Source organism: Chelonia mydas, chromosome 4 (assembly GCF_015237465.2).
Source record: "Chelonia mydas isolate rCheMyd1 chromosome 4, rCheMyd1.pri.v2, whole genome shotgun sequence".
Lineage (NCBI taxonomy): Eukaryota > Metazoa > Chordata > Testudines > Cheloniidae > Chelonia > Chelonia mydas.
In genome coordinates this window covers 89,322,538-89,336,840 of record NC_057852.1, presented here as the reverse complement: position 1 = coordinate 89,336,840, position 14,303 = coordinate 89,322,538, and the positions used below count along the sequence as shown (strand labels likewise).

Genomic DNA, 14,303 nt, shown 5'->3' with positions numbered 1-14,303 from the left:
GAATGCAGGGAAGGGGTGAGGCAGTACCTTCCTCCACAGGGTGGGTGTGGATCAACTTCTGTGGGTGAGACAAGCTACAACAGCACTCTTCAGGTTACCGACAGATGGGGATCCAGTAAAAGCTATTACCTCACCCACCTTCTCTTTCTAATATCCTGGGGCGCATACAGTTACACCACCGCATTTCCCCATATTGTCATTTTACATGTGTTCAAACTGCATAACACTACAACTCTTGGGGAGTAGCTTACCTATTTTATCAAACTGATCCAGTGTTGATGTGTCAGTATGTGGGTCATCTGATCAGGGTACTGGACCAGTGTGTAGTTTGTCCCATACACAATTACAGCTATGAGGGTTCAGGAGTCCAGCTACTTTCAACAAGTGGGTTATGAAGCAGGGGCTTGGGGTTTGCAAAATCCTGAAATCACCAGGACAGTAGAACCCAGACAGGGAAGAAGTAGTTTCAACTCTGCCCACCTGGCTGTTACAACCCAGCCTGCGAGCATCATCAGGCTAAACTCCAGGTCGGGGAAATGGCTTTAAGGGGCTGGCTTGGTGCTTCTTGGAGAAGCACAGTGCTTGCAAGACCTTAGTTGGAGAAACCCCTGCTGCATCCTGTGGTTTTATGATCCTAATGCCACAATCCTTGGATTTCAGGGAGTGCACCTAACTCTGTTTTTAGAACTGGGGAAGGAGGTGGCACAGAACACACTTTGGGCTAGATTCACAAAGGGACTTCAGACAGTAAAGCTGTGTCAAAACACCTACAGTTTAAGTGCCTAGATATATATATACTGGGATATAAGCCTTGGTTAGGTGCCTATACAATGACTGGGAAGAAATAGGATTCACAAAAGCCTGCTAAGCAGGGAGCAACACCTGAGCTAGGCCGTGGTGTTCTGCCCCATCGAGATCACTTAGTGATTAAGGAGTCTGCTCTAAACCCCTATTTGGCTTTAGTTCATGCACTAAGCCAGGGGTCTCAAACTCAAATGACCACGAGGGCCACACCACTGACCACCCCTCCATGAGGCCCAACCCCTTCCCCGAAATCCCCACCCCAACTCCGCCCCCTCCTTGCCCCCAGGGGGTTGGGGTGCATCAGGGGGGCTCAGGAGGTTGGGGAAGCAGCTGGAACCTGGGGCAGGGGGCACAGGGCTCCCATTGGCCGGGAACGGGGAACGGCGGCCAATGGGAACTTCGGGGGAGGTACCTAGAGGAGCGGCCAGGGCAACACACAGGCCCCTGTGCCCCCCAGGTCCCGGAGCCGCTCTAGGTAAACGCTGGAGCGGGGCTGCAGGGAGCTGGTGGGCCGCAGAAAATAACCCTGCAGGCAGCTTGTTTGAGACACACACACACACACTAAGCTCCAGAGTTCGCAGGTTCAGTCCTGCCCAGCGAAGACCGGGGGTCTGTGGGTGTTACAACGGCAGACAATGATGAGAGGGGTGTGTGTCCTACAACCAACCCCTCTTCCACAGTCGAGAATGGCGGGAGGCACCTATCTATCTCTGCTTGCAACCCTGAGCCAGGCACTTACTTAAGCCATTTCTTGTAAGAGTCGGACCAGGTGGTGGTGGCTAGATCACATGCCTTTTCTCACCCAGCCTGTTGGAGACTCACCTGCACTGCAGATAAATAATTAGAAAGTCGCTGCGTTAGGGAAAAGTGAGTGAATGGCTCACGTGGTACAGTACTCAAGTGAGAGGCCCAGATCTAGGCCTACTGCTCCAGCTAGTATCTATTTATATACCTTGGGAATACTTTTTACTTCCATCCTAAAACCTCTGCTGAATGTTCACATGGGATATCATCCACTAGCTCAGCAGCTCTCAAACTAGGTCATGACCGCAAAGTGGATGAGAACCCCATTTTAATCAGGGCTGGCATTAGATTGGCTGGGGTCCAGGGACAAAGCCAAAGCCTGACCCTCATTGCCCTGGGCTTCGGCTTCAGTCCTGGGTTGTGGGGCTAAGGTAACAGGCCCCCTGCCCGGACAATGGAGTGCAGGCTTTGGCCTCTCCCACCTGGGCTCGGGTGGGCTCAGGCTTCAGTCCCGCTTCCTGGGGTTGTGTGTTAATTTTCGTTGTCAGAAGGGTGTTACAGTGCAATGAAGTTTGAGCCCTGAGCCTCGCTGTTCTCCATGCTTGACTGAGGCTACAGTGAAGACACTGGCACTTCATTAGGAAGCATATGTAAAATCTATAACGAGCAAAAGCTGGATGGTGAAAGAGTCAGTTCAGAACACCTAAAGCATATTCATTGCTATTCCCCCCCTTCACTGGTTCTGAACACGATCTTGTTTCTAATGGATGCTTTTATTCCCTGAGCTGTATTCTTTTACAACTGTGGCTTTTAAACATCTCATAAGCTCTCCTTAAATTCCCAGTTTTTATTTTCATCTTTCTGCCTAACTGCTTCCTCCCACTAATTTTGCATATAATTTTCCTCAGCCCCCTTTTGAAGCACCAAGGATATATATTACTGGTTGGGACTGTCCTCAGTGCCCCTAGGGCAGTGGTCACCAACCCATCAACCCTGGGGACACCCCCACCACTCCCAGAAGAGGCCAGCATGCCCTGTGGGAGGGGTGGGGGATAGGGGTCTCCGCCCTGCTCCTGACTGCAAGCACTGCCCCCACAGCTCCCAGGAACAGGGAGCTGTGGCCAATTGGAGTTGCGGGGGCAGTGCCACGTGCCCCACCGCCCCAGGCGCAGTGTGGCCATTTAGTGCACTACTGGCTGGCATGGCCCGGCTCATGATGGGGCGGAGGTGCTGATGTGCCCAAGTGGGGCCAGGGCAGATCCTAGGATGCCCTTAAATTCAAAAAGTGATCTTGGATGTAGAAAGGTAGGAGACCACTGCCCTAGGGAACACCACTTACAGTGATTAATTCATCTTTATCCACCATAATGAGGTCCAAAAGTTACCTCTCATTGCCTGCAGTATCTTGTGTTATAAACTTCTGTATAATTTTTAGAAACATATTTTACCTGTCTTCCCCCAAATTGAGGCCCCCATACCACAATTTTTCTGTCCATACAATTCAGCCAAGTACTTAAAGAGCAGCTCCTCTGGTTCCCTGGCCCTCTTGGGCTTTGTCCGTTAGTACATTGGTCTCTGGGCATTTAAGAGCCTGCAGTTCTGAGTGATTAACAACTGTAAACCAGCTAATGGTGTCTCCCTTCCCCACCCCTCTCACCCACTTTCTCCTTCCTAAGTGGTTAGAACTCCTGCTTGTAACATTCCAATCACACAAATCACCCCGGCAGGTTTCAGTAATGGCAGTTGTATTCCTCCTTCGCCAAAAGGGTCCAGTTCCTCCTATTACCAAGGCTCCTAGCACTGGGAAACAAGCAATGAAGTATCTCACTGGATGGAAAACAAGAGCCTCCCAAGCCTGAGCTCTCAAGGTGACCTGTGCCTCCCATCTTCCCTTCCCTGGTTACCAACACCTCCCCCTCCCCCTCCTGCAATTGGCCAGGTACCAGCTAACCCTTTGATCTACCTCCCTACTGACTAAGGCTATGATTTAATCACAGGTATTTTTAGTAAAAGTCACGGACAGGTCCCAGGCAAGAAACAAAAAAATCACAGCCTAGGACCTGTCCGTGACTTTTACTAAAAATACCTGTGATTGAATCTTTTTTTTTTTTTGGGGGGGGGGGGGAGGGGGGGAAAGAGGAGCACTAACTGCGGGAGGTGGGAGGGGAACCCCAGGGCCAGCTGCTCCTCCCAGCGCCTGGCACTGCCTCCAGGAGCTGCCGAGCTGTGGCAGTTCCTGCCACCACCGGGACCACCCGCGGGACTGCCAGAGCAGTGGCCGGTGCAGCTGGCTGCAGAGCCACTCCAGCAGAAACTGGTTTGGGTGTCCCCAGGGCTGTCTCAGCAGCTGGCCCCGGGGCAGCCACACTGGCCTCTGCAGAAGTCACACAGGTCACAGGAAGTCACAGAATCAGTGACTTTGAGACCTTTGTGAGAAACACGGAGCCCTACTACTGGTTAAAGTTTGCAATGAGCCTTTCCAGTGACATTAAATGGGCTCTTCTGTCGAAGAAAGCCTGGGTAACACTGATGGTCCCCATGAGGGGCTGTAATATCCATTAAGCTATGCTCTGGCTTTGGCAACTGACATCTGAAACACTTTAGGAAAGAGCAAGTGACATTTTCATTTACTTGTTCTAGCCTTGGCCCACTGCTTGCCATATTTTTTCCTGGCTTCAGGCAAATGCTTGCAATATATGAATACAGAATCCTAAAGTCCTCTACCCTCATTGAAGGGCTATTATAAGCAGTTATCTGGAGAAGGCCCATGGGTCTTGCAGATAAGCACTACTTTAAGAACATAATCAATGACAGGTTTCTAAGTAACAAGGGTAATAGGATCTCCTCCTTGGCTCACGGGAAGGAAACAGATGTAGATGTAATATTACGGCCAAGTGAATGTAAACAAAAGTGAAGCTGCATCGGTGACTAAGCAGCTCACTTACTAGCCAATTTGCCCATAAAACTACAGTGCGGTGGTGAACAATGTATTCAGGCTTCAGTGCGGGCAAAAACCAAGCTGAAATGTAAGTCACATGGAAAAACAAGAGGTAGGTTTTATTTCCAAGCTTTAATAATGGAAGCAAAAAAAGGCAGCCACAGGGGTAGCTGCTGCTTGGCTCTGTTGTGATGAAATGTAATCCGGGAGACATCAGTTATAGTATTTCAAAGGGGAAAAAGAACACAGTATTAGTACAAGCTTGCTTATCTTTTTAAAGCTGCACCAAGATCAGTATAATTAAAGATAACTGGGTAAAACAAAATACTTTGTCTCATTTAATTTCTCTATATGTTAAAGAGCACTACAGGGAGATTAAGCTACCACCAGACTTTTAAACCTCAGGTTTGATATGTTGCTAGTACAAAGTTTTCAATAGAAACTGGGCAAAAACAAAGTACAAATACAATCTTCAACGCTAATAAAAACACAGTATCAGGAGAGTAATGTGAAAGTGTTGGATCCATTCCAGAAAAAGCCTGGTAATGGGCTTACAGTTCTGAAGCAGGACTACTTAATGGCATTTAGATGTAAATTTTGTGGTCGTGAGAGTCAGTGACTGACTGCACAGGTTAGAACGACATATTGTACAAACTGAACTGCCTTCCAATTATACCTGAAAACCAGCCTGTATCAACCTCGGAGTCTATGCCTAAATACAGCTCATGCTAGATTTTGCAGCAGTTTGAGGCCTGGATTCTGGATCCCTTACTCAACGTCCATAATCAATCCAGCTGAAGCCCCTCCTGTATAGTCCCATCCTCCAGACCTTATTCACGAGTTGCCCCACGGACTTCACATGAGTAAAGGTGCAAGATTGGCCCAAGTCACAAAAGGCCCATTCACCCTATGCAGGTTAATATAGGATCTCATCCTAACCAAAATCTCTGTTCATGTTCTGGAGGATTAAATAATGAAATTAAATCTGTTCAGTGCTGCCATTCACACTCTTGGCATCTTTGGCCCCCAAGTCTCACAAGCTAAAGTCACTATTTGGCCTTGTCTTCACAAGAGGCAGGTCTACACTACGAGGTTAAGTTGCCCTAAATTATACAACTCCAGCTACATAAATAATGTAGCTGGAGTCGACGTAGCTTAGGTCAACTTATTGTGGTGTCTACACCGCACTGGGTCAACGGGAGAAACTCTCCCATCGACTTAGCTTAGGCTTCTCGTTCCAGTGGAGTACCGGAGTTGACGGGAGAGCAATCTGTGGTCGATTTAGCAGGACTTCATTAGACCCACTAAATCGACTTCCGGTGGCTCAATCGCCACAGTATCGATCCATGGTAAGTGTAGACATACCCTAATATCAGAATAGTTCCATCAGTGGTGAAATGGAGCTATGACGTTTGCTAGTGTAGACAGCATTTGCAACACCAGCAGCGTTCTTGAAGAAGGAAAAACAGCTTTTCATTCACTCCTGTGTCACCTATCTGTACTTAGCATATACCATAATTTTTTTTAGTTTCCTCTAGTTGACTAGGATGATGATTTCCCCCCAAATTAACTACACTGATCCAATTCATTTCAAGAGCCAAGCAGTAGTGACAGTAATGGAAAGGACAGTGCATCCATAGCTCTGTACGGCACACTGGTAAGAGTGAAAAATTATTCATTCATGTTGTTTCAACTACTACTCCATGTCAACAATAGGAAATTTACAAAAATTAAACACTTCTATTTTCCACTAGCTCTGAGGCAGAAAAAAAGTGTTGAGTTAACTAGACTTTCAATTTTTAATTTTTACAAATATTCAACAGTTATGGCCTTGTCTAAGTAAGGTGCTGGTTCCCAAACTTGCACAACAGTGAAATGTAATTGAGCAACACTGCTTCAGTTGTATCAGCAGTTTGAATTACAGCTCTTCTGGTTGATAAGTATGTGGGAAAATACACTGATATTTCCTAAGTTCTGTTTTAAGAAAACTGATTGTCTTTTTATAACAAGAGACCACCATCTGGTGCAGATTTGTTTTTTCAGCTAAAGAATTTGTATGGCTAATTCTACATTAACTTTGCACAAATAGTTTCAGTGCACTCATTGCCAGCAATGGGATTGCACCAGTACAATCTCACTCCCAACGTGAAAATATCAACGTTCTGACAATGAAGTGATGTCATAGTTTGCCCAGAAATTAAAAACAAAAACAAACCTTTTAGCACATTTTCCACATTCCCACCATCTTCAGTTACAGGGTACACTTTTAGATCCAATTTCACATTCCAGGGTAACCCCACCAAAGCCAACCAGAAGTCAGTAGAGTTATTTCAGTATGAGAGCAGGATCTGGCCCAGTCTATTTAGTTAAACCACCACACTGGGTTATACGCTGCCCCAGATCTGCATACAGAACTCCTATTTATGTCCCCATGCAGATGTAAGGAAGGCATGAAATCTTTACACTTCATTATTAAAACATTTTAGTTGCAAAGAGTACATGTTCAAACAAGACTGCCTTGATCAGTTTCAAGATAGTAACGAAGACACATAAATTAGGTCAAATTCTGCCTTCTGTTACACCTACACATCATGAAGAATACACAGATACATCCAAGGGCATAATCTGAACAGGTAATACTACACTTTGAAAGCATTAGATTATTTTAACTAAAACAGAGACTGCCATCTGTTTTATATCCCTTACACAACGGCTGAAAACAACACAAGATGCAAGAAACACGGACATCTCTGTAACCTTCAGGACAGGCCATCATTTTATGAAGTGATACAGAAAGTAGTCAAGAAAAAGTGCAATATACATTTTAAATATAGCCCCGCCCCCATTTGCCATATCACTGTTCTTTGTCGGGGTATGGAAGAAGAGATCAGAAAGGAAGTGACTTTGGTATACTTGTTCAAATGTTAAGAGATCTTTAACTATGGAACCCTGTAGGATATGAAAGTGAAATTAGAAAAGTTGCCAGAACCTTAGAAGCTACAAGAAGTAGAATTTCAAATGAGTTACATTTATTCAATTAAAAAATTGACAGTTAGTAATGGTCACATGAACACCAGGGAACTGTATCTACATTTCCTGACGTCAATATGAGTGGCACTAGTTTTCTACATATACAAATCTAATGCCAGTTAGAAAGTACAAAACCAAACCAAAACCCAAGACACTGTGAAATCAACACTGCTTAAAAACTCAAAATTCAGTCCACTTGATATATTTTAAAATAAATAGTTTTACCTCATTTAAAAAACTCAGCTGCTATCAAAGCAGTTACTACTTTAAGATCATTCCCAAAAGTCTTTCATAAATAGTCACCCATTTTGATTGTCTATTAGTGCAGCACCTCTCAGTCTTGGCTGGGATCTCCATATCAGGCAATACAGTATTTGGTTCATACACAGTGTTTTGTTTTTCCTTTTTATTTATAGGTACAATTTAGCATACCATGCTGGCAAAACCCATGCAGATGACAAAGCATGAAGCAAACAAAGCCTGTAAATTACTTGTTTATTAAAGAAAAAAAACAAGGAATGTAGTGTTAAAATCAGGATATTAAAAAAAGGTCTAATGGACAACCAGATTTAATTTAAATATCTCTCTCAAAGTTTATCTCATTTACTATGAGCCATTCAACGTTCAACTTCAAATATACTGAATACAAAATTCTTTATCCCAATTAGTATCAAATAGTTTTTAACTTTTTCCACTGGGGATGAGTAAAAAAAAGATTCACCACTACGTTAATCTTTTTCTCCCTTTTAGCCAAAAATAATAATTTCCCCAGCCCTTCTCAATGTGTATCTTGTTTCAAGAATGATTTCAAAAGGAGATACTGTACTTACGAATCTAACATGCATGCGCTGACGCTGCATGATGCCATGTCATTTAAAACGCACTCATAACTACATCTGGTTTTATCGCTAAGAATGCTAGTTATTCTAGAATTGGGGACTGCAACAGTCTACTAAAGGCCACATCTGTAAACCCTCTACACATATTTTAATGCAAATTATAATCCCAAGGGCCATTTAGAATTACTGAACAGGCTAATAAGCCTCCTGATCATTTCTTTCTCACAGGCAATTGTGCAACTTTAAAAGAAATTTCTAAAAGAAGATAGTATTTATGTAGATTTAGCCTTTCCCAAAGCCATATTAAAACAAAATCAACCAATTTTAGATGCCTTTTTAATCTCACACTTAGAGCCTCAAAGGATCACCACATTTAGAAACACTTTCCAGAAATGCCTCTTTTTGACAGTTTTCTATATTTTGATTCCTTTGGACCACTTTTGAACCGTTCCATTGCCTAAAATAATTAACTGTTTTCAAAATGGTTTTTTTTCAGTAAAGTGCTTATCATTATTCCAAACCCCTTTTTTAAACTGCACTACTTGAGTCTTGCGAGCGTTTCTCCTTTTCCCATGAAAAATTACCAGCATGGGCACTGAGGAGAACTAAGGACCCTACTGAGCACAGTACATCAGCATTCACTTAAATTGGACTAACTTACATGCTTCAAGTTAGGCATACTGCTGAACTGGGGCCTATCTGTTGTAAAGATATTGGAATATTAACTTAGATGTTGGTTGGCAGCAGGCATAATGCCTACAAAGATGGTGATACCCTGGAGCCAGCGCACCAGGAGGTAAACGTCTAGATAAAATGGAAGGCATATGGAGAGTTCTTACTATAATCTTTTCATATTTATATACAAATATAACATATATTAAATATAATATAAAAATAGCTATATTTCTTTTCCCTCTGAAATTCTGAGGCTTTTCTTTGAGTTCTCACTCAACCCAGGCAAACTTACTAATTTTCTCATCAAAACTCTATTAAGAAAATACAGCATGATACTTTACTTAACTGTACGTCACCAAGGCATTTATCCACAATACAACATTTTCTCCTTCTTAGCCAACTTCCTCACTCCTGTCAGAGTCATTCTGTAACATTACACATCACAGCAGCAAATGCTATGATATCTCTTGGGATGTCACAAACAACAGGTTTGCCACACCTGTGAGTAAGCTGGGCAGAAGCAGCAGGCTGATTAGAAGAGAGAAAGACTGGGGCCCAATTTTCTTCCCACTGAAGTCAATGGAGTTTTGCAATTGACTTTAATAGGACCAGAAGTGAGTGCCTTGTTTGAACACAAATCCTTTAATAGTCCGTGAAAGAGAAGCAGAACATCCACGCCAATTAGAGTCAGTGAAATACTGTGTGCTTTTTCTGTTTTTTTTTTTTTTTAAACATTTGCCTGAATTGTGGCAGAAGCTTTTCAAATGTATGTAATAATTTTTCAGTCTCTTAGAATTCCCCCTCTTCTCTTTATCAGCTAGCAGGTAAAGAGTAGCTTCATTTTTGGATGACTTTCCCCTCTGAGCTTATGGAAGGCTTCTTGATCAAAGAACAGAATTTTTCCTCTTAGTCCTCTGCCAAGAGCTATGTTAATATAAAACCTCTCACACCTAAGTTAGGCTGCCTTTTTATTGTCTGACCTACAACAGCACACCACAGTATTTTTTTTGGTTGAGAGAGGGGGTCTGAATGAAGCTTATATATAAAACTCTCTCAGCTGTCTGCTGGTTATGCTCTGCATTTTCTGTAGCTGCAAATGCTACATCTTATCGGTTGGGTTTTACCACCACACTACATTTCTAAGAGTAATATTAAAGCTCTCCCAATTTCCTTCTTTAGTGCTATTTTATTATTGTAATTAGGTTAAAACCCTTATCTAACAAGTCTATATCCCACTAAAAGTCTTTATGGAATGGACCTCTGGTCAATGCAGCTTAAATTTTGGATACAGGCGGAATGCTATGGCAGGATTAGCAAGGCAATTTGAAAAAAATAAATAAAAGTCAATGCAGTTTTGCTTTTCTAAAGCTTAAAAAAATATATGTTTCTAACAATTATACTGGTTCAGGGAATGACTGAAATCCCTTTAAAGAGCATAGAGAGAGAAAGTTTCCTGGATATGTTTAATATTTGTATCTATTCCTACTCCTTGTTGCAAGAGACTTCCTGGAGCAGAAACCAATCCAGGTCTCTTTGGTTCTTTACTTCTTACGCCCTCCTCCCTTTTCCACTGTGATTCTCCCAGGATCCACTGTTGACCTGTTGCTTTATTGTTTGGGGGTGAGGGGCTAATCTGATGAGGAGATGACAGTGGAAAGGCCAAGGTTAATTTTAAGAACAAGCTTCAAAAGGTAACTGCATCTAGTGTTCACTAACTTAGCACTACCTTTCAGTCAGCTCTGGTCACCCAATAATACAATCAAACTGTTCCTAATATTTAATATTCCACCACAATTTGGTTACATTCATACAGCTCCTCCCTAATACTCTGACTTAATTCAGCTTCTTGACTAAAAACTTTCCCTCCTCAGTGTTAATTTTAATTAATTTTCTCTTTTAACTACCAAGTCTATCTTAGTATTAGCTCATTTTGCTTTGCAGATGTGATTTGTATGAAGTAGTACCATAGAAATCTACTGAACATTTAAAAATAGGAAATCATTTCTGTTGGAACTTTTTATTATCTTTATAAAGTGAGGTTGCCTTCTGAAGTCTTAGTTTAGTGGTATCCCTTTTAAGTCAATACTCAGTGTGTTAAACATGCAGTCCTAATCACCTCTTTATTTTTCCATTAAATTCCAATCAATAAAGTAAAATTGGATCGGATCAGATCTGATTAAAAAGTGTCAGATTCATTCCCCCCCACAAATGACTAATCTCTGTTTTGGAGCCTCTAAATAGTGCTACTCCTTACTCGCTGAACACTTTACAGGTAAATCATTAGATATCTGTTTCCATTTTAGTGTCTGAGGGGAGAGGCCCTCCTTTAAAAAATGCTCATGATCTCAACTCAGACGATTGTTAAAATACTTGTATATATGAACACAAACAAGATATAGCTATGAAGTAGAAACACGTTTTGTTGAGATTATACTAAGACTTCAAAATTGTAAAATTGTAACAGATTCAAGACAACATAATTCAAGATGTTCAACGTTATCACCTGAATTAAAATCAAGGCACTATGGGTTTCTTGTTTTTTTGTTTTAAAATGACCCTGAATCAGTTCTGACTGAAGAAAGATCTAATTTTTAAAGGAGAATAAAAAGATTCCAACATATTTTAACAAGTTACAATTCTCACCACAGAGAAGGTGGTTAAAAAGTGCCTAAAATGTTATTAAGTGTAAATATATTGTTGTGCAAATTACTCCTATAACTGACACATTTTTAAAAATTACTTTCATGTAGTTTTTTTAAAACCCTTTACATAAATATTTCCAACTATGATCTATATCAAAAGATAGCTTTGGGGAGTAAAATTCCAAACCATCCACAATAAAGCAGTGCAAATTCCTATTTTTCAATCAAAAAACAATGAATAATTGTGAAATGATGGATAATACTTCTGAAATCTGAATGTCTTGAACCCTGATGCGTGACCATCAGTTCAATCAGTTTCATCAATAATTTAACCCCCAAAAAATCCACTAACCAGCACACTATACCTCACTGAACAAACTGTGACATCGCAGACAAAGCACAAACAAGAGACTTGTGCCCACATTAAGGGTGAAAATTATGATGCATCATGTTGTAAACAAAAGGGTAGAACAGAGGAAAATATTAGTCAGAGCATGGTGTGAGAATTTAGGGAAACATTCAACCCTACAAATAACAAGATTACATTTTCATGCATCATATAAAATATTTTTGCTCTCTCTCCTTTTATCCAGACATATACACATTGTTTTACAACATCTGTATAATACAGAATCTGATTCCACACAACATTTTGAAAATATTTACTTGTCCCATAATCATCTGAGAAAAAAAAATTTAAATGTCTTTTGGACTGTATTTGTAGCATTATTGAGAGCAACTGCATGTCCATGGTCACATTTGACAAACTTACAGGACTGCTAAAGATACCAACATTTTTAGTGCCCTTTTCAGTTCACTGAGGGTTTGAGACTTGATCTGGACAAGTTATTACGTGGCAGCACATCCTTTAGAACACAGAAATTGGGACAACTAAAAGACTGTCAAAGTTGGCCATGTCCCTGTTATCTTTTTGCTCTTTGTACCTAAGGTACCTCCACAACGTTTTGTAGTAGTTTCTTCTGCAAACAGATTCCCAGAAGTTAGAAGTAGACCTCAATACTGTACTTTATAAAGCCTTTGGACTTCTACCTCTACCATCATCAGTGCAAATGTTTATGGAGCAGCCCCTCCCTGCTGTTTGCTTCTAGAAGAAGTGAATCTCCATGCTACTGTGGCTGAACTTTGGAAGGATCAATCATGTTGTCAGTTCTATGTCGTGAGAGTTGCTGCTGCTGCTGAGATTGATGCTGCTGGTGGTGTGATTGAGTAAAAGTGCTTTGTTGTAGTGGGAAAGCAGCAGAGAGAATAAGCTGAGTTGATTGATTTCCATGAAGTAGCCTGGATGTCTAAAAAGAAATAAATGAAAGAGGATTATTGCCCACACTATGAAAATGCAGGTCTGGTTACACTTTAAAACTCTCACATGAGGTTAAACATCAATAGGACCACAACTACTTTCACTTATAATTGCACAAAGTGAAGATTCATTCAGAATAAAATCGCTAACTACAGAGAATTAATATTTTCAGCATCTGACTAACTGTAAAGCAATTTATTGGATCTCGGTATGTGATGTCAACGCTAGGAGCACTATGGCAATAGTTAGAGGCAGAGATACACAGCAATTGTAATTAAAGGCTTTATAAGAGCACATACCCCTAATGATCTGAGTATAGTTACGGTTGACCCGCCAACTTTAACTTTGACATTTCAAGAATCTAACTTTCAATTTTAACATTATTTTCAGAGAATGCCCATACACATATACACAAACTATTTAGGGATGCTGTAAGGGATCATCTTCCTTTAAAAGGAGGCAAAATTTCGGGTCCAAATAGGTTGACTGTGTATCTAGTTCAGTGGTTCCCAAAGTTTTTGTTGTAGCAGATTGCCCCGCTAATGGACTGGCAACTGGCATGTCTCCCTTCCCCCCTTCCCGAGGCCTTCCTGTGAGACGTATTCCAGTACGCTAGTTCTGCAAGGTCACTGCTGCCTCTCCTTTTACTAGTCCATTCTACCTCCTCTTTCTTCCTCTTCACTCTTTTTTGATTTCTCTTATTTTTAGTATGTATTTTCTTTTTTGCTCTTTTGTTATTCTCAATCTGTTCCTCCGTCCCTCCTTTTCTTTCTGATCCAATCTCTTCTCTTCCCCATGGTGGCTTCTTCTCTCCTTACTCATGAGAAGGCTATTGCTGCTCAGGCATCCACTGGTATCTCCCTGAGGCCCAGACAGCATGTGCTCCTGCAGCTACACAGAAGCAGAGAAAAGACACTCCTGACACTCCTGAGCCAGCTTGTTGCATTGTGGGCCACCATGGCAACTGGAGGGAAAGCGAGAGATTTACAAAGAGATGCCTGCCCCTTTACTTAGAATCACGCCAGTATGTTTATGGTGAGATGAGGTGGACCCGTGTGACAATTTTTCCTGTCCCCATTGTTTCTCTCCTTTTCTCCATGTCCCGCTCCTAGTGTACTCTGATGCCCACAGGCTGGGAAACAGGTTTTTAAGTGCAGTGCTTATGTGTGAACTTGACAATAAACATCGCAAGAGACTTTAAATAAGGTCTATGAAAGCATCTCCTCCAGTGCACATCGTCTGTCTGAGATTAACAAGGGTGCTTATTTAAATAACATTCTCAGTTACCAAACTTGCAGTCTATGCTGAACCTG

General features: G+C 41.7%; 1 protein-coding gene across 19 annotated transcripts in view; it reads right to left on the bottom strand.

Annotated features, from left to right (window-relative positions):
- Positions 1–7,493: 7,493 nt before the first annotated feature.
- The window catches only part of CLOCK (clock circadian regulator), a 90,280-nt gene continuing 83,470 nt past the window's right edge, over positions 7,494–14,303 (bottom strand). For all 19 annotated transcript variants that reach the window (XM_043546204.1, XM_037897750.2, XM_043546205.1 and 16 more), the window contains one exon: positions 7,494–12,979. In XM_043546204.1, coding sequence (XP_043402139.1) covers positions 12,800–12,979 — 180 coding nt within the window. In that variant the 3' untranslated portion in view covers positions 7,494–12,799. The remainder of the gene's footprint in view (positions 12,980–14,303) is intronic.